The 27,761-nt window shown below is 53.8% G+C and overlaps 10 protein-coding genes across 10 annotated transcripts; 4 read left to right on the top strand and 6 right to left on the bottom strand.

The window, feature by feature from the left end:
* Positions 1-169: 169 nt before the first annotated feature.
* On the bottom strand, positions 170-2,290 carry G647_06550 (uncharacterized protein; the record flags this gene model as incomplete). The annotated part of the gene is made up of 6 exons (XM_008730870.1): positions 170-704; positions 795-999; positions 1,048-1,516; positions 1,574-1,644; positions 1,735-1,936; positions 1,985-2,290. 6 exons carry the CDS (start codon positions 2,288-2,290, stop codon positions 170-172), a joined length of 1,788 nt encoding a protein of 595 aa, XP_008729092.1.
* A 1,526-nt stretch (positions 2,291-3,816) lies between these two features.
* G647_06549 (uncharacterized protein) lies at positions 3,817-4,290 on the bottom strand (the record flags this gene model as incomplete). The annotated part of the gene is made up of 2 exons (XM_008730869.1): positions 3,817-4,197; positions 4,246-4,290. The coding sequence occupies 2 exons, from the start codon at positions 4,288-4,290 to the stop codon at positions 3,817-3,819; spliced, it is 426 nt and encodes a 141-aa protein (XP_008729091.1).
* Positions 4,291-5,820: 1,530 nt separating this feature from the next.
* On the top strand, positions 5,821-6,666 carry G647_06548 (uncharacterized protein; the record flags this gene model as incomplete). The annotated part of the gene is made up of 1 exon (XM_008730868.1): positions 5,821-6,666. One exon carries the CDS (start codon positions 5,821-5,823, stop codon positions 6,664-6,666), a length of 846 nt encoding a protein of 281 aa, XP_008729090.1.
* A 1,521-nt stretch (positions 6,667-8,187) lies between these two features.
* G647_06547 (uncharacterized protein) lies at positions 8,188-9,614 on the bottom strand (the record flags this gene model as incomplete). Its single annotated transcript, XM_008730867.1, has 4 exons — positions 8,188-8,369; positions 8,428-8,691; positions 8,757-9,385; positions 9,442-9,614. The coding sequence occupies 4 exons, from the start codon at positions 9,612-9,614 to the stop codon at positions 8,188-8,190; spliced, it is 1,248 nt and encodes a 415-aa protein (XP_008729089.1).
* A 1,165-nt stretch (positions 9,615-10,779) lies between these two features.
* Positions 10,780-11,640, bottom strand: G647_06546 (uncharacterized protein; the record flags this gene model as incomplete). The annotated part of the gene is made up of 1 exon (XM_008730866.1): positions 10,780-11,640. One exon carries the CDS (start codon positions 11,638-11,640, stop codon positions 10,780-10,782), a length of 861 nt encoding a protein of 286 aa, XP_008729088.1.
* Positions 11,641-13,619: 1,979 nt separating this feature from the next.
* Positions 13,620-16,388, bottom strand: G647_06545 (uncharacterized protein; the record flags this gene model as incomplete). The annotated part of the gene is made up of 1 exon (XM_008730865.1): positions 13,620-16,388. One exon carries the CDS (start codon positions 16,386-16,388, stop codon positions 13,620-13,622), a length of 2,769 nt encoding a protein of 922 aa, XP_008729087.1.
* Positions 16,389-17,178: 790 nt separating this feature from the next.
* Positions 17,179-17,904, top strand: G647_06544 (uncharacterized protein; the record flags this gene model as incomplete). Its single annotated transcript, XM_008730864.1, has 2 exons — positions 17,179-17,590; positions 17,660-17,904. The coding sequence occupies 2 exons, from the start codon at positions 17,179-17,181 to the stop codon at positions 17,902-17,904; spliced, it is 657 nt and encodes a 218-aa protein (XP_008729086.1).
* Positions 17,905-17,975: 71 nt separating this feature from the next.
* Positions 17,976-19,568, bottom strand: G647_06543 (uncharacterized protein; the record flags this gene model as incomplete). The annotated part of the gene is made up of 3 exons (XM_008730863.1): positions 17,976-18,296; positions 18,351-19,166; positions 19,224-19,568. The coding sequence occupies 3 exons, from the start codon at positions 19,566-19,568 to the stop codon at positions 17,976-17,978; spliced, it is 1,482 nt and encodes a 493-aa protein (XP_008729085.1).
* A 1,920-nt stretch (positions 19,569-21,488) lies between these two features.
* Positions 21,489-23,782, top strand: G647_06542 (uncharacterized protein; the record flags this gene model as incomplete). Its single annotated transcript, XM_008730862.1, has 2 exons — positions 21,489-22,472; positions 22,529-23,782. 2 exons carry the CDS (start codon positions 21,489-21,491, stop codon positions 23,780-23,782), a joined length of 2,238 nt encoding a protein of 745 aa, XP_008729084.1.
* Positions 23,783-25,825: 2,043 nt separating this feature from the next.
* Positions 25,826-27,716, top strand: G647_06541 (uncharacterized protein; the record flags this gene model as incomplete). Its single annotated transcript, XM_008730861.1, has 6 exons — positions 25,826-26,046; positions 26,105-26,304; positions 26,354-26,474; positions 26,527-26,914; positions 26,992-27,102; positions 27,192-27,716. The coding sequence occupies 6 exons, from the start codon at positions 25,826-25,828 to the stop codon at positions 27,714-27,716; spliced, it is 1,566 nt and encodes a 521-aa protein (XP_008729083.1).
* Between the last annotated feature and the right edge of the window lie 45 nt (positions 27,717-27,761).

Raw genomic sequence — 27,761 nt, 5'->3', positions numbered from 1 at the left:
TGATCTCACTGTGAACGCGCACGAGACACATCTCAGAGGAATTCAGGATAACTCAGAACAATTAGAGTGGCTGATGGAGGGACAACCGTTTTGTCGACCTTTCCAAAGCAAACCACTCCATACACACATGCTATGTTGCTATTTTGCCCAACCAAGAGCCCAGAATTGTTTATGTACGGCCGACATAAGAATCCCCTCGAACACCGGCACCATACTGATGTTGTGTACCAGACACAATTGGAACTTCAGGCAGATCCCCGTGACCCTCTTTTCCCAATGTCTCGTGCTGCTCAGCCGCGCCGGCACCACCTTCTTGCCTCTTTGAGATATCTCTCGCACCGCTCTCCAGCCGCAGCTTGTCTGCGGTGATGAGATCTTCGCCCTTAGGCGGCACCCACTTGCTACTCTTCCATGGTTTCACCTCCAGCAAGAACATGGTATCGATCTCTTCCAGTGATCTGCCAGAGGTCTCCGGCAAGCAGAAGTAGACAAAGAAAACTGCGAAGAGGTTGCATCCTGCAAAAACGTAGCCGTACGAATAGTTTATGTCGCCTGTAATGAAGGGGGTGAAGAAAGCGATGAGAAAGTTGAACAGCCAGTTAGAAGCAGCACAGAGGGCAATGCACTGTGAGCGGTATCGCGAGGGATAGATCTCAGCAGTCACTGCCCATGCCATTGGGCCCCATGTCGAAGCAAAGGCAGCACTAATGTTTGTGTTAGCTTTGTAAACATGCTTCATGACGGACTAGGACTGGGCATGGTCCTAGATCGGTGAAGCACGGGGCGATACTCACATAAATAGACAGGAGAAAATGATCATCACGTAGCCGATGCTCTGATTGTTTGAGCCATCGGCGTTCTTGAGCGCAAATTGTCCGCAAGAGGCGAAGACGAGGAAGCACATGAACATCCACCCGGCACCGATCATAAGGCATTTGCGTCGTCCGAACTTCTCGACGAAATAGAGGCCTGGGAACGTTGTGGCGACATTGACGGCACCTGTCGTCGAATTAGTCAACAGCAATGTGAGTAGCTGACTCGACTTACCGAGAATGATCTGAGTAACGTAAGAGTTCGAAAGACCGACGGATGCAAAAACGGTCGTCCCGTAATAGAAAAAGTAGTTCGCGCCTGTAAGCTGTTGGAGGGCCTGGACGGTACAGCCCAACATAACCCGGTAAGCCATCCTGGGTCCGGTGAAAATCTCCCAGATAGGATGCTTTCCACCTTCGAGTTCTATTTGCAGCTTTTCTTGCATCTCCACTAGCTGGTCCTTGACCACTTTGTGGCGTTCAGACACCCCGTGGAACCTCGCAATGCTTGTTGTGGCAGGATCAATCTTTCCATGGCGGTAGTCGTGCCTGGGAGTTTCGGGAAAGAAGAGGATACCAACGCCGAGCACGATAGCGAACAAAAAGCCAATGCCCATCGGGACTCTCCAGGATGCCGTGTTGTTGATTGCCTCAGTGCCGAAGTTGATCAGATTCGCGATGAGGATGCCAATGGTGATGAAGAGCTTGATTTCAACAGTCAGCGGCCGCCAATAAATTAAGAACTTTCTTCTGTGACTTACCTGGTAACAACAGACGATGGCTCCACGGACGTGTCGAGGGCTGCTTTCTCCCTGATATGCAGGGACCAACACTGCCTTCTTGTTAGCGTCCAAAACAAGCGGCAGAACACCCAGATTGTGGAAGATCCAGCTGGACCGGCAAAAGGTTTGAGCTTGCTAACCTGAGAGACCTCCAATGGCCAATCCAGCGATGATACGGCCAATCATGACCTCGTACCAATGACCGGAGCTCGAGCCTATCTGAACAGCGACACCGATACAGAATACAATGGTCCAAATGACAATCGAATACTTGCGACCAAGAGTCCGGTTGTTGGCAATTGGACCGGCAATCAGAGCTCCGATCAACGTCCCAATGGACAGCTATTTGGCATCAGCTTGAAAGCAGAAAGCGGCGACTTATTGACTCACCATTCCTACGATCAAGCCCGAGCGGACGTTACTGAAGCCCATGGGATTTCTTTGATCTGCAAAGTTCCGGAGGAAGTCGTCCATCTCCAGGAATCCAGAAATTTGACCAGTGTCGTAACCAAAACATAGACCGCCGAAAGAAACCAAGACCGCCATGAAAAACGTCCTTACGGTCAGAAATGGCACTTTGGACTCATCGTCGAAGGGGCCTTTTTCCGTCTCGATGTCGGCCGTCTCTCCTGTCGCCGTGAAGGAAGACCTCACGGAATCCCCACGGCGGGGCTGAGGTTGTTTCTTCTGGAACATGTCTTTGATAGCCATGTCGTGCAGGTAAGTGGGTTATGGACTGGACGATCAGCCGTGGCTCAAAGGGCACCCGAACGTAGGTGGAGGGGCATTCAAGCCTTATGTACAAGAAGTAACAAGGCAGTGGCTTCGGTCTGCGGCACGAGTCGGCAACGTCATCACAGAAGCAAACGCACCAGATGTAGTATTGACACCAAGCTTGAGATGCTGGGCGTCGCGGGGATGCCAGGATACCAGGGCATCAAAAGCTTTTTCGAGTGACACTCCGTCGATCGTGGGCCACGCACATCGCGCAGTCCGCACCATCGACGTCATGCGAACAAAGCCTTGTCCAACACGTGCCTGCAAGGCTTTGATTTTGCCTCCACCCAATCCAGAAATGGCAAAGCGTGGTCCTGGCAGAGTAACCGGGATGTTCTCCATCCACGCTGCTGGTAGTCGAGGGTTTGCTCTGCGCGTTTTGCAAAACATTCTCAGTCTGTGTATTGTGCACAGAGTAGGACTACATTGACGCTCGATGCAAGAGACCCGAACCATTGTTTCCGATCTGGTAGCGGGAAAGCGTGGTTTGCGGGGCGAGATCCTTCGTCTTGCGTGACGATCAAATGACGTCGACGTCGCAATCGGCTAAGCACACCCGATCGTGATCCACACCTGGCTCTTCTGCCCCCATGATTCGCACCTTGGTCCTTTTCCATGCTCAGGCATATGTCATTAGCGACGGGTATCTCGTGAATTGCATGGTTGTTCGGAAATCTTCCTGCCAAGCACTATGCGAAGGAGGGTGGCTTTTGTGCCTTAGGACACTGGTGGGATTACTCGTACGAGTGGGCTTTGCTGAGTGCCCGTACCTCGAATTCCGCCGCTCGATCGACAGAACTGCTCGCGTGATGATCGTCTGGACACCGTTTCCTACTGGGTAGAAATGCTATTGGACACCGCCCACTCTCAGTGTGTCGAAGCATGGATGCATGGATGAGATACTACCCCAACACTCCGCGTCGAGAGTGGTCTTCCCTGAAAGCGCATTATCTGCTCCCCCCGCAAGGAGAACTTGAGAACGGACTCTCGCCGCACCCAAGCGTCGAGATAAAGACAGCGTGGGCAGCCAGCAGTAGTCCACTTGCAACGTAGTTGAGGTCGGTCACCGAAGGAGCGGTCCGAAGCCACATCACGGGTCTCCATCAGAGGTGGACCATACTTGTACTTATACCTCGAATCCTTTGTTTTTCGCAGCATGGAGGACCGTGCTCAGACCAGTGCTGGCATTATTGACCCTCTCCGGTTCAGAAGGATACTTGATCGGCCGCGTGAGTTCTTCGGAGACACTGACATGGCTGAACCAAAGCTTTGATTCTGTGTCTCCCTGAGGTCCTCTGATATACCAGGTCGTCGTTGGATTCCAAGGACTGAGCCGCAGGGTTGATGGGAGCAAACAGACGGGGACCATTTGGACTGGGTAGTCAAGCTTCCTCCGCATCGCAGGTCCATCGCAGATCGTCGCGCGGAGTCAGTGCCATGGGACGCTATTCTTGTGGACGTCCGTCTTTAAATTTCTGGAGACCTCCTGCGCCTCTGTAGCCCTCGAGGATGCTTTCGTTTTGTGTGCGAGGCATGCCCATCTCATCCTTCTGTTCTGTGCCCAATGGTTTGGCCTTTTTGTCAGTCAAGAATTTGGACTCCTCCTTCGAATCGGGGCGGGCGCTCCTGAAGAGCTCAATGCCCGAAGTGCCTTGCACTGGATCGAGGACACCGTGTCGGCGCAAGCTCTCCTTGCGCATGTCCAACTGTCCACCGTCTGCTTCCCTGTGAAGCTGGGCATTTCGTTTCGCGGCTCTGATCGAGGTGACCGAGTAGGTATAGAGGAGCCCTGCCATGACAATTGCAGCGATGGGAGCAGTCACGGTCTGGCAAAAGTGTCAGCTTTACACAACCAGGCAATGGACGCAACGCACTCGGGGGTTCCAGACGGAACCTCGTGGTTTCACAACACGAGCCATCACAGCTCAGGCGGTACTCAGAGTAGCTGTCGTTATGAAGTGACCGCAGCAGATTGAACACTGGAAACCACGCGATCAAGCTTTTAATGATTGGACAAAGTTCAGGCATCGTTCTCCGCACTTCAGATTTGACTCAAGCTTGCGGGTCTCCTTGTCGCGCCTGAAGCATATCTTCCCTGGTTGACATCACCACAGAAGGACAAACATTCGGCCTGAAAAGTGTGCGCAATAAGTCGTGTGTTTGTGTAAGGTTCTGGTGCTTGTTGACGGGATGGTCGGACGGCTATGCTCCTAGTGATCGCGGCAAGCCTGCACTCGTGTAATGATGCTCATAATTGCCCAGTTCCAGGTTTACGAGATGCTAATCACTCTTGTCGTGTGCTCGCTGTCTACACAGTAGATATCTTCCCTTCTCGTGCCGATGCGGGGATATGCCGCATCCATGTAGGTTTGCTCGCTGTGCCGCTACCTGGAATGCAGGAGAAACCAACACAAAGGACATCGGTCAACACCAAGGGGATGCTCCTACGTCGGCAGTCGAGGAATCGGCTGCGGCACTCGAGCGATGCGGAACAGGAAGGTCGAATACTGGCAGCACACGGAAATCGAAGGTGGCTTTCCACCCTTCCACCCACTTCTGACGGTAGAGGCTTGCTGACCTCATCGCTGCGCAGAACCAACCGTCAAGCGTCAAATCATGATGCGCTGGCAGACAAGTCCATCTCAGAAGCGGATCGACTAGGAACAACCATGGCAGCACCTAGGCGTTCAGCGACAAATCAAGGAACAGCCCGAGTTGGCCAGAACCACAGGTTGCTGCAAGTATCGAGCTACTCGCCTAAAAAGACACGGCCGTCCTTCCGTCGCGTGATGTCCTCCTTGTAGAAGAACTCCCACGAGAATTTCTTATTCCTTTACCCGGCAGCTAAAGAAGCAGGGACGCCTAGAGGACTTGTCCCATCTGCACGAACAGGCATAATCCAGCGACCCGAAGCACCGTCACAGGCTTGTCGGTTGGAGCTTGTCGTGGCTGTGCTCGTTTTTGGAATCACTCGGCAGGCACCTCTTTTTATCTCTTACAGTTCTCGCCGCTTCCCGCATAAGGTTCACGAGCTCGCTCATACCCGCCGGGAGTACTGACTCTCCATCCCTCCACCGCATCCGCATTGACCGACAGAGAGACACTTCGATCTTCTATCATCCGACTTGCTCCATATTGGCGCTATATTAATATTCTCCAATTCCCCGTTTCCCCCTCCACACAGGTCGACACTCGACGTCCCTAAGGCGAGCCGACCTGATAAGATACCCGTGCGACAGAATCAGCGTCATCCAGCTGACGAGAAGGCCAACGGCCTCACCCACATCACATCGAGAAACTTTGTCTTTTTCTATCCGCCTTGCACGATTACGGGCTGAACCGAGTCCTAACAACCCTCTACCTTCTCCTCGAAGACCTCCGACCCCGCGCCTTTCCTGATATTCCGGCCTCTGCTCTGAACGGCTGGTCGATAGTGAGATCCCGCCGCCATGACGTCTCTAATCTTTGGAGGGATTTATATGGGCCACAAAGGCATCGTCAACCACCGTCGCGAGAAACAACGGCAGAAGAACTACGAGCGGTGGGAAGGTTTAAGGGACGAGTACGACGAACAGAGAAAAATAACTCGAGCATCTCGATCGTTGGACATACAGCGCACTGGAGACTATGACCCGGACAAACCGATTCTGACACTGCGCGATCAACAGGAGGCAAACGACGCCCGCACAAGTTGGCGACCACAAGAGGCCTGGGATGACTCTCCGAGACGAACCAGCGTTGAAGTCACATCGGGCTCAGGTCTAAGACCGCTAGCAACCAACAAGACCGGCGCAACGTGGGACGAAGGTCTCCCGCAGCCTCTCAAAGTGAGCCGGCGCAATTGGGAGGACTACGCCCCTCCCGTCAGCAGGAGCAGCAGTTTGCGGAAAGCAAGTACGCCTACTAGCCCACCACAAGACACAAGCAGCAACAGCAGCAACAACACGCCATCGATGAGCAACAGACCCTCGCCTCGGCTAGATGCACCTACCCCTACGACGCACCTTTCCCACCCTCATTCTTCGAGGAGCGTCACCACTCCGCTCGAGACTATGCACCATGAGACCGTAGAGCCTATTGAATATAGCAGGCCGGGTGGACTCATGGCGGAACTGATCGAAGGGGCCGACTCACACCGACCCGCGCCCTACACTCATCAATCACCCCAGACTTATACGGGATACCCGGCGCAAAACTACTACCCGCCCGCGCCAGCGCCTGCGACTGCGATTGCGACCGCCCCTGCGCCGTATGACGGGAGCATGCAGGAATGGTGGAATCGGCCTCTGAACTGACTGCCCTGTCAGATTCCTCTCGAACACCTTTTGATGATATTGCCGTCGGCGTTGTGTCTCTCTCAGGCGTAGGCAGACGGCAGCGCAAAGACGCGCACCAGAGCGTATCAATAAATCTCCTTAACTATTTTTTCTCTCCCCCGATCTGATCTAGCACCTAGAAAACATCAAGGATTTGATTTCCACCTTTCTGACCATGTTTATCATGGCTAAACTTGAGAGCGATGGCGTTAGCATCCGAGGGGCATGGCACGGGGCATTGAGATCGACCAGATATACCGTACTCCGTACTCGGTACTCCTCAACACAGTACTACCGGCTACGAGTACATAGATTGTCGAACGTCTAGACGGCCGAGGCGGCTACTCACAGCAGGGACTTTACCGCTGCGCACAAACTCCACGGCCAAATCCCGGACTGGGGAAAGGAAAGGAACCATCAAAGAAGGGAGAGAGAGAGAGAGAGAGAGAGAGAGAGAGAGAGAGAGAGAGAGAGAGAGGGAGAGATGTGGAGGTGGAGGTGATGATGGGATGTGGCCGGGGGAGAGATCTGCCTACGGAGTACTGGGGTACACAGTACTCCGTACGAGTACTCCGTATTCCATACACGGGCTGAATCTCCCGACAACGAAAGTAAAGTACTGTACTGCACTCCGTACTCGGGTGGTCTGGTCTGGTCCTGGCCTCAACGGCATCGAATTACATCCAGTAGCGCAGGATACAATTTACAATCATACAATCATACCTTAGAAAGACATCCCATGTCAGGGGCAGGAGGTCTGGATCATCAGTACCTATTGGAACAATGTCCCGCTTTTTCTCGTGCCCAACTAACACTGTTTGGCCCCGAATAATGCTTGACGTGGAATACTGTAGGTACACCTGTACTGTATTGTATATACTCGCGTGGCTCCGAAAAACAAAATCTCGAGAGTCTCGACCCTGACAATTGTCGTCGAGCCCGCTTGCTTGACGCCTAGACACCCATCCGACAAGCATTGATAAAGAGACGTCAATCGCTCATCGAGCAGGAGAGCCGAGAAACGAGGGTGCCACACGGCCCAGCAGGGAGGGACAAGCGCGCGTTCTTGCCACACGCAATTCATTATGCACAGGATTTTTGGCGCAGTCTTCTCGCAATCATGGACACTCTCCACTCCTTGCTCTGTGCAAGGAGCATCCACCCGGGCGGTGCTCCACGGAACTTGGGTATATATCCTCGACACTTATTCCTCCAGGTAAAGCGTGCGGAATAATAAATCTACACTTTTTCTCCACCAGTAGATGGTCTTCACTTCTCGCTGAGTTTATGTTCTGTCGCCTGCGTCTTTGTTTGTGCTGGTGTGCCGAGAGTCGACGCCCACGAACGTCGAACGTCGAATCTGGAACAGCGAATCTCTGTGTATTGATCGGATGCGAGGAGTGTAGAATTATGCGGCGTTTCCGGGTTTCTCTTCCGTGTCGATATGCTATTCATTCAAGGGGGTCAGTACAAGTCCATCTTCGGAACGGGCATCGAGGTTCAAAACAGAGATGGGACGACGTCGATGTGAGACCCAAGTGAAATAGCATGGGGAGAGACGGGACGTACCCAAACGACGTAATTCGGTAGTCCCACCACCTGGTATCCGGCCCGCTTGGCCATCTTCGCGAAACCCTCTGTTTCTGCTTGATTCTCGAATGCGTAGCAGGGGAAGTTGATGCCTGGCGGTCACGACGCGTTAGCAAATGCGCCTTTTTACTTCCACTGCAGCAGACTCACCAGATCGATGTACGTCGGCCTTCACCAGGATATTTACACCCCCAATGCCGTCCAGCTCGATCTCTTCATCCTTATTGTGCCTCCAGTCACCCATGCGGGCCATATATGTGCGGCCGGTATCGTACTCTTTATAGCCCTCTGCGAGTACCACGTTCTTGTCCAGAGAAGAAGCTAGACGACGGCCCTTGTCGGATTCGATCCAGCTGTTGTAGTCGAAGCGGCCTTCGATATCGCGGCCGTTCTCGTAGCGGTGGAACCAGATGTCTGTCGGGAAACGCGTGGTTAGTTTCGAGGCTTGCAGATATGGGAACTCGGCGGAAAAGGCATACTTGGTACTAAAATGTCGCGATCATGCGCGACGAAATCCTCGATGATCTTCTTAGGGGAATCCACAATATCGACATCCCGCCAGTAGACCCAGCTGTGTTCGGGCTTCAGGGCGGCAGAAAGAAGGTAATTCCTCGCTCTCCCCATTGCTTTTCTCCTTGGACCTTGAGCGGCGAATCCGTGTCTCGATTCGACGTTCATGTCGAGGTTCGACCCAAAGTCCTTCTCCACGATCAGGACGCTGTGGAATGGAATCTTGTCTGTCCTTTGCTGGATGCGGTTCAGCTCGGCGGAAAGCACGGCCAGGGTATCGTCGACGGAATCGCCGACCAGGAATGCTAAATCGATCAAGTCGTGTGGATATGTGAGTTCAGACAGCAAGTCGAAGTATTTGATCAAGTAGGGTGCCGCATCGCGGAGAGGAGTGAGGATCAGCACCCGTTCCTTATTGCTCAGTGCTCGGGGGGTGGAAACGATGGGATTCAGGTCAATCCGTTCGATGGTGCTGGCGTTGACTTGGTAGGGTTCATGGTGGTTGAAGAGCACAGGCGTCTGGAGGTGTTGGTTCCATGCCGCCATCTCGTTCTTTGTCATTTGAGTGGGCGGTTTCGAAGGCCCGAAGCAATAGAAACTATACGTGGCTCTCAGTCAGTCTCACAGCATGCACTTATTCCAGGTGATCCGTACTTTGACATCTGTTGTGTTGATACACTGATTCCCCGCCATAGTAAAATAATCAAGCCCGTCAATGCCACCGCAACCAGGAATCTTGTCCGAGTCAGGAACATTATTATCGCCTTCCAGGGAGGTAACCTGGCTTTGGCGGACTTCCAGGTCACGCCACCTTTGGGGAGGAGCATCTTGAGTATGGGCGAATCGAAAGTGGTGGGAAAGTGAAAAGGAGGAGGGGACAGAATGCGGCGCCGCGAGGAGAGGAGAGACGGCCTCACTAGGAGGGCTTTGAGGTCGTATTTGCCAGTGTGAGATCTTCGCTCTTGACTGTATCTAGGAAACGAGTGGAATGGCCTTGAACATCAGGCCCTCGAGGAAATGAAAAGCAGCTGAAAAGTCGTGATCAAAGTGTTGGGGGCGACGCTGCTCTGTGGCCGGATCGAGAAGGCGCGCGTTGTCGGAGAGCAGTTGTTGCAGCGCAGTGTAAAGACGTCGAAAACAGTGGCAGAAACGAGACGGCGCATTGGCTTGAAGGGCCGAATATGATGGCGGTGTTGCAGACGGCGACGTGGTTACAATCCATTACCACGCAAGCACCGAATCCCTTTCTCGTCGAATTTGGTTTAGCTTGTTTCTGGCGGGTGAACCATGCACGAACACGACGAAGTACGGAGTAATAGTGCGCAGGGACAATCCTCGCTCCTCTCTCTATACTCCGGACCACTGGCGCCAATGCGATTCCAACGACTCATGTTGCCTACAACTGTCGACAAATCTCACTGTCCTTAGTCACTCCTAATACTAATCACCCGAGTATCCGAGAATTTTGAAGCACAAGCTGGACCTTTGCACGAGTCTTTCCCCTGTGGTGACCTTCTTCACATGTATCAATTTCCTTCTCGTTATCATTCAAACGCAAATCTTTCCCGGCTATTGGGAACGAAGGCCACATCGTGATCAATGAGGCCAGAATCGCCATCCATACGAAGAACGCTACTTTTCCAACTGGCTATACTGCAAGCAACGGTTCAGTTACAGTGGATACAGCATGTGAAAAAACCTGTGCCGGCCGAATGCCAGACTGTGTTCCTTCCGTAGTCACGTATTTCACATCACCCATCTATCCGATATAACAACCCATGACAAGGCGTATTTGCCGACTATGTTGTACATTCGTTCATCTTCTCCTCGATCCGAAAGGACCTCCATGTACGTCTACTCGCGCAAGACTATTCGTGAGGTTAGAGCCTCACCGGTCCATGCTATCATCCCGCCGTGCTCTCCCCTTTGAAGGTAAATGCAGTGGCGTTGCATGGCAGAAGGCATGGCTTTGGACTCTCAAATCATGGACCCCTACCCTGTGAATGGGGAACCACGACTGTCAAAACTACCGCTGTCGTGCCGGACTCTCGTCCAAGCCCGCTGCCGCGGGTAGTCATCTTCCATGTCATCTCCTCGGCCTCTTTTAATGCCCACATAGCTGGGCTTACTAGACGACCTCCTAGGCGAGGCGCTTTGAGAATAATCAGCATCTGGCGCGCGGGAGGAGGCGTTTCGTTCTGGTGGCTGTAAGGATCGAAGCAGCAGTCGCACCGTGGTTTCAGCGCGTATGCACCGGTCGTTGAGCGCCTGAACGAGGCGGGCAGCGATTTCCTGCGTGTAGATGGCAGCGTACAGCTGCTCGTCTTTGCCAGGTCCTTTGCCCGCCTGGGTTCTGGTGTCCTTGATTGACTTGGCGTGTTCAGCGCCGCATTCGGCGGCGACTTCAGGACATCTCGCGTGGCTGTCGTGCTGACAACTACGATGCCGGTTCCGCCTGGCTTCTTCCTGCTCTCCATGCTTTTTCTGGCTTTCTTTCTTATAGATCATTCTGTCCGACACTTCTGGGTATGGCGTGTCCTCCAGCTTTTGTCGAGACGGGGAGGGTTCCTGTCCCTTCGGCGCTGATCTGCGCGGGATAATCACCCGGTCACCGTAGAGGGCGCGGGTCTCGTTGCGATAGAAGAAAGCCTCGACAAGTTCTGATAGCCCCATCCCCTGGAGCTTTTCCTCTAATCTCTTGCTGTATTCATTATCAGGCTGAAACCAACCTTGGACGTAGGCAGGTTCGATCTTGGAGCTCTCAAGCATGTTCCGTGCAGACTGGACCACGACAGCGATCTCGGGATCCGCTTGATCGAGTGTCCTCTCGAGGCTGCTGAGACCAAGCCCCATCTCGGCATCAGTGTCCACTAAAGATACCGACGATGATCGACTGACAGTCAGCGATGGGGATGGTATTTGATTCCAGGCCGGGTAGCCAAGCGGGTACGCTCTCTTGTTGTCACGAGTGATGGGATACAAAGTCGGTCCTTTGATAGCCGTGAGCGGCTCAGACGGCTGGGGAAGAACTCGGTCCGCACGCAACGTGGGAAAGCTGTGTGAGCGCGATGGGTACGGCCTTGGGGAGAGGCCCAGGAGTGGTGGTAGCACTGGCACAGGCACTTTATCTCCGAGTAAGTCAGAGATCCTGGGCAGTAGGGGCTGCGGACGTGATGACCCAGTCTGGTTCCCTGAGTTGTCCATGTCGAAGGCCTGTAAAAATTCCAGTGAGCAGATGGTTCTCGACGAAGTGGAGGTCAACACACCATGTTCAACCCTACCCGAACCACTCAAGGGAGCTGTGAGTTGCGAGGCTGAGACTTCAAGCATCCAATATGGCAATAACGATGGTGAGGAACCGTTTCGGTCCTCGACAAACAATGTGTATCCACGAGAACAGCTAGAAAGGCTCGAAGAAAGAGTGTTCAGAGTAATACCACAAAAAGAAGGCTTGACTTGAGACGAAACACCGACCTTGATGACAGCCCGGGCAGAATATGTATCTCTGCGCATATCGCCCCTGGCCCGCTCTGACACTGCACGACATGTTGAAGCCATTTCATATGCACTACTCCACGATCTCTTTCCGGCCCTTTGCGTGAAGGCTTGGGGCGGATGATGTAGAAAGCGGAGCCTACATTCGAACGAATGATCGCGAGCATGCCTAGGGGTCAGTCGCTCAGCGCGCATCCTTCGACATGAGCATCGGTTGTTGACACCAACACATTGGGACTTTCTCCTCCGCGCTAGGCTCGGGCGGGGAGATGGCATTACAACGGTCAGCTGGATGAGACCGGACGATGGCGACCCTGTCATTCCAACCTGGGGGATGGTGGAGCAACATCGTCCCAGGAGAGCGCGATCCACTCTCGATCAGAGCAGTATTGTGGAGGGCTGCAGGATACAAATACGGCCATCGAGGCACTCGGGTCGCAGCTGGATCGCTAGATTGGCAAAATGGTGTCCCTAAACTGGTAAAGGATAGATTGACGTGCGTTTGGTAGCGACTCGCTCGTTCGCTTGTCAAGTGGATATGCATGTGAGCTGGGTGCGATCTCGCTTCCAGCGATCTCAAAAGGCGAAAATGATTGATCAACCCGGCAGTCAGAGTCAAGCGGATGCAGAGCGGTTGAGAGCCAAGAGTGAATGGAGAGTGAGCAAGGACTGAGCCAGGACTGGACTAGAAGTGAACTGGCTTCCACGGAGCCTTCAGAGGGGACGGGGTCATTTTACCGAGACCCTCTCGTTGCGTCTGCCCGTTTCAGATGTCAGAGGCTCCTCGAATGCTACAGCTATCATTGCTGCTCGAACGAACTGGCGAAAGCTGTACCAGAGTGTGTTAAAAGCCCGAAAAGTGACTCCTCACATTTGACTAACGGTCGGAACAGGGCCCATCCCTCCATCCCGCGTATCCTTGCAACCATTGGCGCTTCGCTCCCCACATCATCGCCTAAGCGCGAATCGCGGACAAACCGGGACTCTGCCAGAGAATCTCACAGTCGCCTCCGTCGCTGTGCGACTGCATGAACACAACAACACGTGCCGCGGAGTTGGAGCATGTCATTTGTTCCATCAGGCAAGAAATTAAGATGCATTGAGATTGTCCATAACATTATTTGGGGTATAGTAACATATGATCCAGATTTCACCGCTTCCTCTTGTGACGCATGCTTTCCGAACTTTCAGACATTACCCTCGTTATTTGGAATAAGAGCCGATTAGTAGTGAACTATTGCCAGATCATGACAGGCTCGAACCAGACTGCTGGAATCAATTGCGGTCAGTTATAGGACGGACCAGAGTTTGCGAGGCACAGGAGCAAGACACCCGCGTCAATCGTCGGCTCGCCCCTCCAAGAGTTTGCGTGATTCGTCCAGTCGCCGCCTCAGCACTTTTGCGGCACGAACCTCTTGCTTCCTTTCCGACTTCAGGATCTCATTGCAAACCCCTCCAACCGCCCGCAGCAGGTCGAGGACAAGGTCCTTGTCCACGGCGGAGAAAGACACCGACCCCGGTCCAAAGCCAACCTTGAACTCTGGGTCTGCTAGCTTGATCAGACTCTCCATCAGGATCTCGGTATTCGCAGGATGGTCAACAGCCACCTCGCTTTGTGCATTAGGCTGGCTCAACGGTTTTGGCGTAGCGAGGGAGGAGCTCGGCGACTGGACAGGAGGAGTGGGTATGCCATTCGAAACGATTGACCCTTGCGTCTGAATGCTGCGCGGAGATCTGATCTGAGTTTGCCGAGCGCGTCCGCTCAAGGGCGGTGTCGGCCATACCGAAGAGGTGGCTTCCCGCTTCGGGCTCATTGGCGGCTGAGGAAATCCAATTCCAGTACCCCAGCCCAAGATCTCAGAGGGCATCCCGTCCTCGATCTCCGCACCTGCTCCTTCTGTAGCTGTTGCGAAGGTGGCGACCGTTGACAGAGAATCCATGCTATTGCTACGGGCTGCCTTTGCCCACGGCTTTGGTGGTGGGTCAGCAGAGACAACCTCAGGAGGGGTTCCTGGTCTCCGGAATGTCTCTTGAATCGGAGTTGACGCCGCTTCTTCGTCTGTACCGGCTTCCTCATCGAGCTGCGTCTCACCGTCCTCCTCATCCGCAGTTGGGGTATGTTGGTTCACCCTGGTTGTTGCCACACTGCTGCAATCGCTGTCGCTAGGAGTTTCACTTCTAGTACCGGCCCCCGCATAATTTCCCAGAGCGCTGTGAAGGAACATGTTCTCGTAATCAAACGCGTCTAGCCGGTCTTCGTGACGCTCAGCCCCTCCCTCTGCGGTTAGCATATGTTCAGGAATATCCGGGACGTCGGGCTCGAGGTCCTGCAGGCTCTCCTCCAGAACCTCATTTAGATAGATCTGCTCTTCTTCTGAAGCAGCAATGGGGTCATCATCCTCAAATTCCTGCGCTGCATCTTCGTAGACAGACTCTAGAATTATAGAATTCGGTTTCTCGAGCGGCTCGGGTTGCACGTGCACGGACTTGTGGAGACTGGGAGTGTTCTTGTCGGTCCTTGCTTCACTCAGGTAGCTGGAATCCTTTGTTGCCGAAAGATCGACATTAAGATATGTTTGGGCTTGTGGCGTGATTGGTGTAACATGGACCTCCAGTGGCTTTCTCGATCGGGACGGGCTCCAACCCATGCCGGCGTTCGTGTTGATAGGACTGCCAGCCTCTTTGTATTCGGGGGAACTCGTATACCATTGCTCCGGCGCCTGAGCACTCGTAAAGGGACTGGGTGTTCTGATGCTTTGCATGCTTTTTCTCCTCATGCTGTCGGCCTGTGCTCTGTCTTTCAAGTCGGAGATTTTGGCTTGGAGAGTGGACATCTGCTCACGGATTTCTTTGGTCGAACGGTTCGACATCACTGACGAGGAACGCGCCAAAGCTGTCGTGGGACTACTCGTAATCACTGAAATATCTTCTTTAGACACCGTTGCCAAAGTATTGATGCCGAGGCCTCGGGGAGTAGAAGACTCCGGTGAAGTTTTGGTCGTGCTTGGGGCACTTTCTTCCTCTTTGAGTATCTGCAAAGGTGAGTTGAAGCTGCGGATGCTGGCTGGCGAAAAACCAGCTGGCCGTGTAGATGGTGGCGAGTGAAGCTGCTGTGGAGACTCCTGTCTGCGACCATATTCAAGAGCACTCGAAGACCTAACCTCGGGGATCATGGAAAGACGCTTCAACCCAGAGGCACCTGTCGTCGTGTCGCTGCCGCCTCTAGCGTGTACGACTGAATTTGTTCTGTTGACAAGGTGGATCGGTCTCGCCTTTCGCTGGCTCGCCCCTGCCAGGGAGATTGAACGATATAGCCCGCCAGCAGGCTGATGCAGCTCGTTCATGTTCGGTGAAGACCTCGAAGACAGGAGAATGCTGTGACGAGCTTTGCTCAAGTTGTCTTCCATATGGGTGAGTCTCTTCCTCGCGTGCTCGAGGATTCGCTCTGCTCGTTCGTTCAGTAAAGCCATTTCGTCTTCCTCGTTTGTCACGACCGTGCTGTTTCTCTTGCTTTCGACATCGTCCACCTCTTCATCTGCGACCTTTGCTACATCCGCAGCCAACCTTTCATTCATAATCTTAGAGGTGTCGAAGTCGAAGTCCTCCCAGTTGCCCAAGTCAGAGCCATTGCTTGACGAGGAGCGACCGCTCAACCTTCGCGCCGCGCGCACCGAAGGTCCGGCCGGGGTCGGTGATGGCGGATCTGATGGAGTTGCGGTACCCGTTCTTCGGCTCTTTCTCGACCTTGGGGTTTCTTCCTCCCCGATATCGCTCAGGGGCGCTCCATGCTCATAGCCATAGTAGTTGGTGTTAATGGGAGGAACAACGCGAGACGGCAGTCTAACGGTCGTCGCAATGCCCAGCTGGATAGCAGGCTCAAGCTCCGGAGGGGACGAGCCCAACGAAACAGCCGAATCTGGCCGTAGCGGAGGCGGAGAGGAATGTAAAGTCGGCGACGAAGCTCGCGGAGTTGGGCTGGCTTCTAGATGTCGCTGATATGGTAATATCATGTCGGGATTTGTCAATGTGGGCGAGGGAGGAACTTCCTGCGTGAAGAGATCATGGGGGATCGCAGGAGGGATCGGATGGGCGTGTGCGTTCGTCATTGTGATGGCTGATCGAGCACGTCGTATGCGGTGATGCTGACAGAATGCGACAGCTGGTAAGACGTCGGCTCACCCGTGCACAATAAGGCATGCTCTGACAGGAGATTTCACTGGCCTCGTGCCATTGAGCGCAAAGGAGATTGACAATGTAGACAGTAGTAATTCCCAAGACGCAATGGGAAGCCAAGCCGCAGGCAGTTGATACTGTATGAAAGAGGAGTAGGACTCGGACACGACGTGTGTGCAAAGAGCCCACCTGGGCGAGCGAACAACTGCGCACCAGAATACTCGAACTGGGAACTGCGACAGGGGATGTCAAGACCAGAGAAAGTGGCTTGCTGGTAGGCAGGAAGTGGAGTTGCGGGCGCTGATTGAGGAGATTTTGTATGGCGCACACAACCGGAAGCAGCCTCAACGGCGCAGCCGCTTATGACTGGCTGGGTCCCTGCATCAGCCCCGGAATCAGCAAACCCTAGGCGGGAGCGACCCAACCGGAGCTCGTCCTCCAGGCCAGCCAAGGTCGAAAAAGTGCGCCCAGAGCCCTAGATAACGGCGGCCGGAAACCTTGTCGCTTCGTTGCTCTCAGCTTAACGCTGCAGAACCCACATGTCCAATATCTGGGCTTAGACCCTGGTTGAGTCAAGTAGCAGGTGAGCAGCAGCAAAGCCGCAGATGCTTGCGACGGAATCGTGATGCTGATGCCGACGCTGATGAAGCTGAAGAACCCAGCTGAAACGGAATTTGTGTTGAGCGCTCCAACGCCATTGACGCAAGAGTCAAGAATTGCACCATGCCCGCTTTCGCTCTTGTCCCTGCATCACCGTCGGATCTGGAGGCTGTCGCCCGTGTGCAGTTCGAGGCCTGCGCGAAGGATCATGGCTTTCCTGTCATATTTCCAAAGGGGCCGACCTTGACCTCAATCACCCATTTCGTGCAGGCGTACGAAGCCGACATGGAAAACGATCTCAGCTGTCACCTCATGGTTGTCAAAGACGCCCTGACCGGCGATATTGCGAGTTTCGCCATCTGGCATTTCTATCCTCCACGCAGCTCAGAGGACATCGAGGAGGAAATGTTGACGCGTGACTTCCCACTGCCGAATGATGCGAATAAGGAGCTGGGCAACAGGTTGATTCACAACAGTATCAGGAAGCGGCATGAGGTGGTTGCATCTGCCATTGGAACAAATCAGCCCTATGCCTGTAAGTTGTAGAAACCCGTTGAAGATCGTTATCTTTCCCTTGGCCAGCACCTATCTGACAGTGGCGAAGATCTGGCTGCTGTGGGCACCAGGCCCAAATACCAGAATCAAGGAGCCGCATCCCTTTTACTGAAATGGGGTCTGGAACGGGCGGACGACAGAGGTCTGGCAGTCTACGTCGAGAGCGCGCCAATGGCACTGCGGCTTTACGAAAAGTATGGCTTCCGAGAAGTTTCTAACTTGACGCTTGATATGGCGCCCTGGAAGGAAGGTGAATATCTCAATAAGTGCATGGTTCGGCCGCCAGCTACCTGAGATCCCTCTCGTCGAGTTCCAGTATCGACCGTTATAATCGCCGAATTTGGATGTGGTAGTATCATGAAACGTCAGACTGTCCTCAACTTTGCTCTCACCATCAACGGGCCCTGCTTCTCTCCTATTCCGACACTCTCCACAACCAACTCCTCGTTTGGATCTACAAGTTCAAGCTCGTACCGTCGCCATACGGCGGCGAGAATTTTGACAATGCTCATGGTCGCCACATTTCTTCCAATACATGCTCTATGACCCACTCCGAAAGGGGCTAAATCATTTGGAGATAGTGGTTTCGACGGGTCCAGCCATCTTTCGGGTCTGAAGACGTGATGGTCATCACCCCAAACAGCGGGATCGTGATGGACCACGTAATTGCACATGGATACGTTGGTCTAGGAGGCTCAAAGTCAGCATAAGAATCAGTGGGTGCGAGTACCATGACGTACCCCTGTTGGAACTTGGAACCCATTGATCACAGCTCCTGTGGGACTGGTGACAGTTCGCGGCAATGGCATGGTAAATACGGGAGTGATCCGAAAATTCTCACGAATGGACGCCATTGCATACGGAAGTTGGGCTTCCAATCCTGTGTATGCTGGTAAAGATACATCGGAGGCATCCGGCAGGGGAATGCATGCCTCAAGCTCTTTAGTGAGCTTCTCCCCGATCTTCTCGTTTCGCAAGAGATGGTAGAACAGCAGGGTCATAGTACCAGAAGTGGTGTGCGACCCAGCAACAAGGAACGCAAAAGCTTCGGAAGCGATGGCGACCTTCGGCAGGTCTTCGCCTGTCTCCGGGTCCTTTGCCTGGATCAGCCTGGTCAGGATGCTCTGCTTTTCACTTGTCTTTTGTCGAGACATTTCCCGGTCAAGACACTCCGAAGTTCTGTCTTTGAGTCGCTTCCTGCTGTTTAGAAGGTCTTGCAGCCATGGAATGGGCAGATAATTGGCGATGCGCATGCTGTACGGCAGCAGCGAAGGCAGCATGCCAAAGATGCAGCCCAGGAAGATGTGCTCGTTAATCGGGGGTAGTTGCGCAGGATCCTGTGCTTTTTGGCTTCCGAACTCGGTGTGAAAGACCAGTTCGCCGATAATGTCGAAGGCATAGTATCCGAAAAGGTCCTTCAGATTGAAGGGCTCGGAACCCTTTGCGTCAATGGCGTCAAGAAGATTTTTGATATGGACATCGTAGATGGACTCCATCTGGGAGAGAGACGCCACCGAGAAGCTGTGTGCCATTTGACGGCGACGCTTAGCATGCAACTATGTTTCTGCTTAGTATTCCGTGCCTCTGAAGCGACATTTCGACAAGGTACTGACCTCCTCATCCAGCATCCCAAAGGTGTTGGGGTGGAATGTGGTGAACCCCTGATAGAAGTCGCTCTTGGGGAATTTCCGCCCACCCTTGTATACGTCGCTGAAGATGTCGCGGCTCTGGAAGCTCAGTTCATTCGGGGCAATCCGAACCACTGGGCCGTACTTCTCGTGCATCTTCAGCAGCGTGTCTGGCATCCGCCTCGTCCACAGGTGATAGACCCTCCATAAGTCCGTATGAGCAGCCCAGAAAGGTCCGGGAAATTTTCTTAGAGGATGGAACAAGTGATTACGCAGAAATGAAACGACGAGGGCCGTGGAGACCAAGAGGGCAAGATAAATTGGCAACATCTTTGAGTTGTTCGCGGGTGTATGAGGCAGCAACCGCACCCACACGATACAGAGAGGAGTTGTGAGTGCATCTCAGGCTCTTGATATAGCCAAGAGCGGAATGGGCACTTCACATATTTCTGATGTTCATCAAGCCAGATCGTTGGATCTGCCCAATTGGCCCAGCACGCCTTGGTGGCACGAGTGAGCTTTCCGGGGCCACCTCATCACTTCGGCCTCACGTCACCAGCAGGACGAGTCGGAGCTCTTACAGGTCTGGACGGCCGGGGACTTTCCCAGACTGCGCTCATCAAGACAGGACTTCCGCGCTGTCGCACTTGGTCGGAATGGTCCGACAACTCGTGGAGAAGCTGGGGCATGCATTCATTTATTTCGAGGGGAGACCCAAGGAAATCTCGGGGCAAGGACGGTGCAAGGTGTCCTGGGAGTGACTGGATACGGGATCGCAGTGACAGCCATGAGTTTCTCGACTTCAGGCCAACCTTGGACAACGCAATCCACCCCACCCCATCGCGTCTCGGAATCCAACGCGCTTTCCGTCTTAGCGTTCCGAGATCTGCATTCCCCACAGTCGCCGGATCCTGGAAGGGGCTGACTTACGGTCACTTTGCTTCGGAAGGCAGCATTGGGTCCAGAATTGGCGGGAAGGAATATGAAAATACAGAAGTATGGAAACATAGAAATACAGGTTTGTGCGCGCGGTGTTCCTGCCAGCGATCCGAATCCAGACCACGAGCTATTCCTGCTTCTGGCAGCAGGTTGTTCTTCCGCGCAATGTTACGGAACTCATAAAGTGAGGGTCTCCCAACATATTTCACGCAAGGGACACTACAGAACATTACTGCCAGCACGATTTGGACGAGGTACGGAAGATCGAACGGCGTCGGATCATATAGGACAGAAACAATGGGCTCTCCGCTCGCAAGTTTTTGAGTGCCGCAATGATGATGGCTCTGTTCCGCGCACCCATCGCGGCCTTCATTTGAGTGGATGGACTGCCATCAAAGTGTAAATGGACGGGGGTCAACTGGGAGGGTACGAACTCATGCCTCGAGTCGTCGTATCCAGCGTCACCACGGACAGATATGGCGTGCGTTAACATAACAACCTGCAAGATGGCAAGCTTGTCTGCGCCGCTGCCATGATGATTTGAGGTCTGATCAAAGGCTTCAGAGCTTGCCAGAGACCAGGCGATGGAAGGCACATAGTATTGCCTTATAGAAGACCAAGTTCAAACTTGCTATCCTCATGGGCGAGCAAGCTGCTCTGATGGCTTGCTGAGCGTAGGCGCAAAATCCCTTACCCAGCCAGCTGCACACTTGCAACCGTGGAAGTTGATGCTGTACATTTCAAAGTTGCATTCCATGTTCCAACCCAGTGCGCCGCTGACCTTCAGTACCACGCGAGCACGTTTGGCTGTGGGAAGCCACCCTGACACATGGATGTAAGACGGTAGCGACGCGAGTCAGCGATTGTATTTAATTACTCGGTCACTCGCGACAGAATTGACTGCAGAAACTCTTGATTTCAGGCAACCTCTGGGTTTGACCCAATAGACCGCTCTCGATGTAAGCTTTTAACCGAGTCCGTACACACCTCCGGATTGGCAGCTCGACCTTTTTGACTGCACAATTCCGCTCGTTCTCGCCACACGGTCGGCTCCCACGGCCTTTCCAGCTGCCCGCTGTGCCAATCTCCCCCGTACGAGGACCCCCCGCTCTGGGGAATTTTCAGATCCAGAGTGCGTAGTCTTATTCTTCAACGACAACCACACAAACATATATTCCGTGTTCCCAATCTCGGTGCTACCGCCTCAGATGGCGTCTGGGTACCATGAGCCAAGACTCACGTTCGCAGGGCTTTCAATCCCGGATTTAAAGATCAACAGTCAGCATCGAGGCGTCCGCATCCTCTACGCCGATGGAACCTCCTGCGAAGAGAGTGAGGTCGTCCACTGCATATAGAAGGGCACCTTACGCAGCAGCAGCATGTGATTATTGCCATGGCCGTAAGCTGAAGTGCTCAGGCGACCGTCCCTGTGCTCGATGCAAGAAACAAGATATCTCGTGCAGTTACCCTACAAAGGCATCGTCCGCCACGACCCAGACGGACTCGGGCTTGAACCAGCAGCAACCGCCTGGAGATCAAAATGGCACCAGACTATCGGAAACGTTGTTCACGAGTATCGATGATTTGCAACGTCAGTTGGACGATTTTCGCACAAAACTTCGCGGTGCTACAGTACCTGGACTGTCCGAGTCCTTGTTGCTGAGTCCGCCCGAAACGATGCAGCAGAAAGTCAACCCCGATGAAAGGACGACAAGAGATCCCGCTTTAATGAAGGAGGAGTCTACCTCAGCGAATTCCCCGGGTATATATGCCGGCCCAACGAGCTTCGCTTGGGGAATGGTGACGGCCGACGCAAGGCTTGCCAATTTGACTCCATCCAGTCGAGACGACGCCACGCCGGGGAGTCCACCACTGCCGCTTGCTCAAAGTCCACAGGCTGCAGGATCGCCTCCTTTTCAACCGCCTGAACCGACCGAGTTCTATGAGAATGCGTCGTTGGACAAATTCAGTGTCGAAGACGTGCTTCGCTATCTGGATATATTCCAGAATGTCTATGGCGTCCTCCATGCCATTCCTCAACTTGAGAAGATTAGAACCAATACTCCCAGTTTACTCCGGTCTGCAAAGCGATCAATTTGGTCACAGGCTTGCGATCCTGGCCGCTGTGGTCTGTTGGAGATGATGAAGATTATTTTGGCAGCCGGGCTTGTTGCGGAGGCCGGGACGAGGACCAAACTATCGGAGGTATTGTATCGATCTGTGGAACCTTGCATCACTGCGTGTGCTTTTCAGCACACCGTCACATATGACTTTCGGACGCTGTTGCTGCTGGTGGTAAGAGTGGCGTTGCTCATGTGATAGTTTGACCTCGTGGTTAACGCTTGACTTAGGCTATGTACCACTTCGCGAACGACGACCTCGTGCTCGGGGCTCGAGCGATCATGTACGCCGCGCGCACTGCCGTGGAGGAAGGCTTATATCGAATCGAGACCCTCACTGCCAAGGTGCCGGATCAAAAGGAACGGCAGGCAGTAGTCCGTCAGTTGTGGAGCCTGTTTGTGCTTGATCGGCAGTTCAACTTCGCCGCCGGCCTGCCGCACCATCTGAACGACCGGGATGTCGACCTGCCTGCCCCCGTTGAGGCACCGTATCTGGCTGCTATGGTCAGCTATGTCATCATGGGGGCTCAGGGATGGAACTCGCTCGTCAACCGCAACTTGCTTGCCAGCGGTCGCATACCCTCCAAGGACGCCCTCAATTTCTTTCACTATCAAGTCCATCATTGGAGAGAGGAGCTTGATCCGTCGGTCCGCTTCGACCCTCGGGCGATCGAGTCCGACGACGGCGTATTCTTCACCTCGACGCAGGATGAACGCGAGATCTATCTCAAGACGCTGCTCTACCTGCGATCGAACCAGATTCATATCCTTGTTCTCCGTCCAATTCTCATATACCCTCAAACTGCACGCAATAATACCACTCTTATCATGGACGCCATCGTTCTGGCCAAGAAAACGATCCGCACGCTGAACACAGTGGCCGCAAAGACGGCGCTCTACACCACCAGACAAGCAATCTTCAACCATTTCCTCTCGTCGGCATTGGCTGTTCTCTTCCTGACGGCCGCGTATGACGCCGAAACCCAGGCAACTACTGGCACACGCCCAGACGCATCAATCAGACTGCTCGGAGACGCTGCCACCGAACTACAAGCGGGCCTCGATCTCATCGACCGGCTGCGACGGACCTCACAGTCCGCTGCCAAGCTTTGGGCGCGTTTCGCCCGCCCACGACAACAGCTCGTCCGGCTGGGTATTTTGAGCTGCTCATCTGTCTCTCAACGGGAGAAACAACAACACCCACCCCATGAAGCCACAGGTCATCGTCCTTTGCATGCACAAAGTCATACTCAAACTGAGACGCAAGATTATGACATGAGTGGAGCCAACGTCAGCACCAGCATGAACGCCGGCGCAGACCATCATGCCGTCGACTTTGGGGCCTCCGTTGCCCTTGCGCCTGACTTTGACTTTGACTCCGTGGTAGGCGTCTTCGAGCAGGACAATGGCCTCCTTTGGCAGGACTGGTTCGAGGGCGGGTTCATGGACTCTTCCGCCCCCTTTGGCATGCCGGCATGGATGTGAGGGCGTGGGCTTGTAGGGCGACGGACCTGGACGGGCGGAGGAGGCTAGTAATCCGGAGCTCGCGACGACCCCGAGAAAACATCTCCTGATACGCAAGGTTCCTTTCACATGATATGATTTATATGGCTTATTGTAAGCCGACGAACCCAACCGGATCGGAACCACCAAGGGCAGGACCAAACACTGACGAGTGGTGAAGTTAAGCTGAAAGTTGTGAGGTGAAAATGAAACGCGGCGATTGATCGCGCCAAGACTTGCAGCAAGACGCGACGCACTCGACACGGTCGACTGATAATGGCCTGGTTTCCATTTGCACAAGTATGTACTTGTGCGTGACGCGGATGGTATGGGTGTCAAGCCTCATGAGATACTGCATCTACACCGATTGCAACGGAGCGTTAGGAGAGTTGAGCCACAAAAATGTGTGATACTGTGTACCTTGAGCGCTCATTCATTCTCGCGTCAACCACAGCCGACTCGACGAATTGTCAGGTGTATGTCTGTCTTCAAATCGTTCATTATGCGCCAGTCTTGGAATCTATCTTGCTTTGACACATCCTTGGTTTCGAGCAATCAACGGCTCGGCACTAATCCAGGTGTTCTCGACTGTTGCCGCGGATTGCAGTATGAGAATCAACCCGTCCGTTTGACGAGTCTAGTGTACGCAGTAGGTACGTATGTACCACCTGTATTACGATACAGTCACCACGAGAAGTTGACCTCGACCCTCAGCGGTGGAGCATGAGCACACTGAACTGGACATCTTACAGGAGTACCGCGTGGTTCTCGAGTCTTCGTCTCGGCCGATTCACCCCGCTCCGCGCAACACAGAGAGTGGCTTGGGATCTACACTGACAAGCCTGAGAACGAGTACCCAGTAACTCCATGATCCGTATTCCGTACCGTTTGCGCTGACCCGTCGGTACGAGGTAAAGCTGTGTTCTCTCCCACCACAGTCTCTCGACACGTGACATTGACTCCTGTTGGACCCCGGTTGTCGACGACTGGCTGCTGTTCTTCCCTGCCACAATGCCGAGCCGCCAGTGCAGCTCGCCGTGACCCAATCAGAGTCATGTACACAAGCACGTTCCTCAGTTCTCTCATACGATTGGCGGACTGGCGACCTCGTCCTTCGTCGCTCCATTGTTGACGACGCCAGTCACGGACCACAAGCTGGTGCCGAGCAAAGCAGCAGCATCAGCAGCACCGGCGGACCGAGTCACACTCCGGCGGAGAGTTGTCTCGATAAGCCTTCGTGTTCGAAATGCTTATCGCGACCGAGGTCGCCTCGGCGGCTCGTTTACGGTCGAAGCACTGCCCCTGCAACAAAGCCCAAAAGATCGCCGAGCCTCAGGGAGTCCCCTCTTCGATGAACGTCGAGGCGGTGAGTTTGAAGTCCTCGAAAACCCGCCAAGAATCCACTACAGCCGCGATTTGCGAGACAGGATCGCAGTGACATGGTTACTTTGTTTCTCCTGTCAACTGCGTCTACGAGTACCGGATACACTGATCGGCTCTCCAGACGCCTGCTTATTACCCCAATTGCTGGAAGCAGGGATAATGGGACGTTTGGACCCAGGTCCAAAGCGAACGGCGCCGTACCCTACCGTGACCGACGCTTCTCAGGCCACCGTCCCACCGCCACCAACCCGCAATACCCCAGCATATCCCCGTGATGGACTAACCCCGCAGAACATTCACCCGGACCCGCTAGAATTCCGCAAATCAAGATCCATCGCGTGGTATATCTCGGTGTTGATCACAGCGAACAGCCTGACTTCATTGTGCCCGGTCCATGCATAGGCGGCGAGCCGGCGGATTCAGGGAACAACGTGTTGGAGAAGATGCAGGTCATCAGTCAGGCTCTTCTGGCAGCATATAAGGCGGCTCATCTATGCTTCCGCCCAGTGTTTCTATTTCTCCGAGGACTTGCAAGGCTCTCAGGTTCAGCCGTGTTTTTGTCCCGGCGTTAGAAGCCGCTGCCAGTTCTGACACCAAGGCTCAATTAGGTTCTGATTCGACACCTGACGTATTTCTCCAGCAATGGATGAAAAGGTCGTCAAAGCTGATCAGGTGGATGTCGACTCTGGCAGCGACAAGAAGGTCGACACCCTTGCCGAGATTGAGGCCGTTGATGGCCTCAAAACCGTCGAGGTCGGCTTTGCTGCTGACCAAGTCCTTGTGGACCTCGACGAGAAGGAGAAGACGAGGATCTTGAGAAAGATCGACTATCGTCTGGTTCCTCTCCTCGGTGTGCTGTATCTGTATGTCGGCCCCTTGAGCGTGAGCAACACGATATCCGGGTCACTCTAACCATCACAGATTGGCCTTTATCGACCGTGGCAACATCGGAAATGCCAAAATCGCGGGTCTCTACGATGACTTGCACCTTCATGGGATGCAGTACAACACTGCATTGACCTTGTTCTTCGTCCCCTACGGATTCTTTGAAGTCCCAAGCAACATTGTCCTCAAAATCCTGCGACCTTCGATTTGGATCTCCATTCTGATGTTCTCTTGGGGTAGGTCGCGTGCCATTGCACCATACCTACAGCTCGCTAACATGGTCAGGCACGGTCATGACACTCATGGGCGTGATCAGTTCGTACCAGGGGCTTCTGGTCACCAGGTTCTTCCTCGGTGTGGCAGAGTCTGGATTCTTTCCGGCTGCGACCTACCTCCTCACTATCTGGTTAGCAGCCCCAACGCCGAGAACACCCTGGACGATGTTCTGACTTGTCCAGGTATCTTCGATACGAAGTCCAACGACGCATGGCTGTTTTCTACGCCGCAGCATCCCTTTCCGGAGCCTTCTCGGGCTTGCTGGCTTATGGCATTCAACACATGGACGGCATCGCCGGACTTGCCGGCTGGAAATGGATTTTCATCATTGAGGGTCTGTTGCCTGTGGCCGGGTCCTTCTTCGTCTGGTTCCTCCTTCCCGACAGCCCGGAAACCGCGAGATTTCTCACCAAGGATGAGAAGGAGTTCATCATCAATCGACTGGCGCTTGAGACGGGCTCCGGCCACGGCCGAGTTACCAACTCTGACAAGATCAGACTTCGTCACATCGTGGCGGCTTTCAAGGAGTGGAAGATCTGGGGTGCTGTTGTTATGTTTTGGGCTAACACGGTAAGTTACTACCGAAAGCGAGGCTAAAAACACTCTTACAGTTGTGTACTTTGAGACTGACTCTGGGCTACGTATAGATCGGTGTGTACGGATTCACCGCCACTGTCCCTTCTGTTATCGAGGAACTTGGATACACCTCGGCCAATGCCCAGCTCATGACTATCCCCATCTACGTTTTTGCCATGATTGTAAGTCCTGCTCCATGAAGCTCATGTCCCAAGATCCCTGTCCCTGATAGGCAGACCAAAGCACACCACTGACCAGCCGTGCAATGTAGATGACTTTGATCTTCGCCTTCTGGTCCGATCGCGTCGAACAACGAACCCCTTTCATCATGGCCGGCTTCTCCATCGCCGCCGTTGGATTCATCGGCGAGCTCGCCATTCCGCACCCGCGTCTCCCTGGTGTCACGTATTTCTTCCTCTTCCCGCTCGCAGCTGGCCTGTACTGCCCCTTCATCTGCCTCGTCTGCTTGATCGGCAACAATCTGGCTCCCAGCTCCAAGCGAGCCGTGGGCATGGCGCTTTTGATCAGCGTAGGCAATTTCGGTGGCATTGCCGGCAGCAATATATACATCGCTTCCCAGGCACCGAAGTATCCCACCGGGTTTGGCACCGGACTGGGCATCTGCGTGGCTGCGGTCATCATGGCGTATGTACTGCGAAGGGCGTACCGGGCGGAGAATGCCAAGCGGGATGCGTTTATGGTGGGCAAGACTGACGACGAGGTCAAGGCCATGTACACGGAGCAGGAGCTGTTGGACATGGGAGACAAGTCCCCCTTCTACCGCTATACAGTGTGAACAGCGAGCGAGGAGAGTGAGAACAACATGGCAAATGAGTATGGC

This window comes from Cladophialophora carrionii (genome assembly GCF_000365165.1).
Source record: "Cladophialophora carrionii CBS 160.54 unplaced genomic scaffold supercont1.5, whole genome shotgun sequence".
In the NCBI taxonomy this organism is placed as follows: domain Eukaryota; kingdom Fungi; phylum Ascomycota; class Eurotiomycetes; order Chaetothyriales; family Herpotrichiellaceae; genus Cladophialophora; species Cladophialophora carrionii.
Note: the sequence above shows the minus strand (reverse complement) of the source record. Positions and strands in the feature narration are given on the sequence as shown.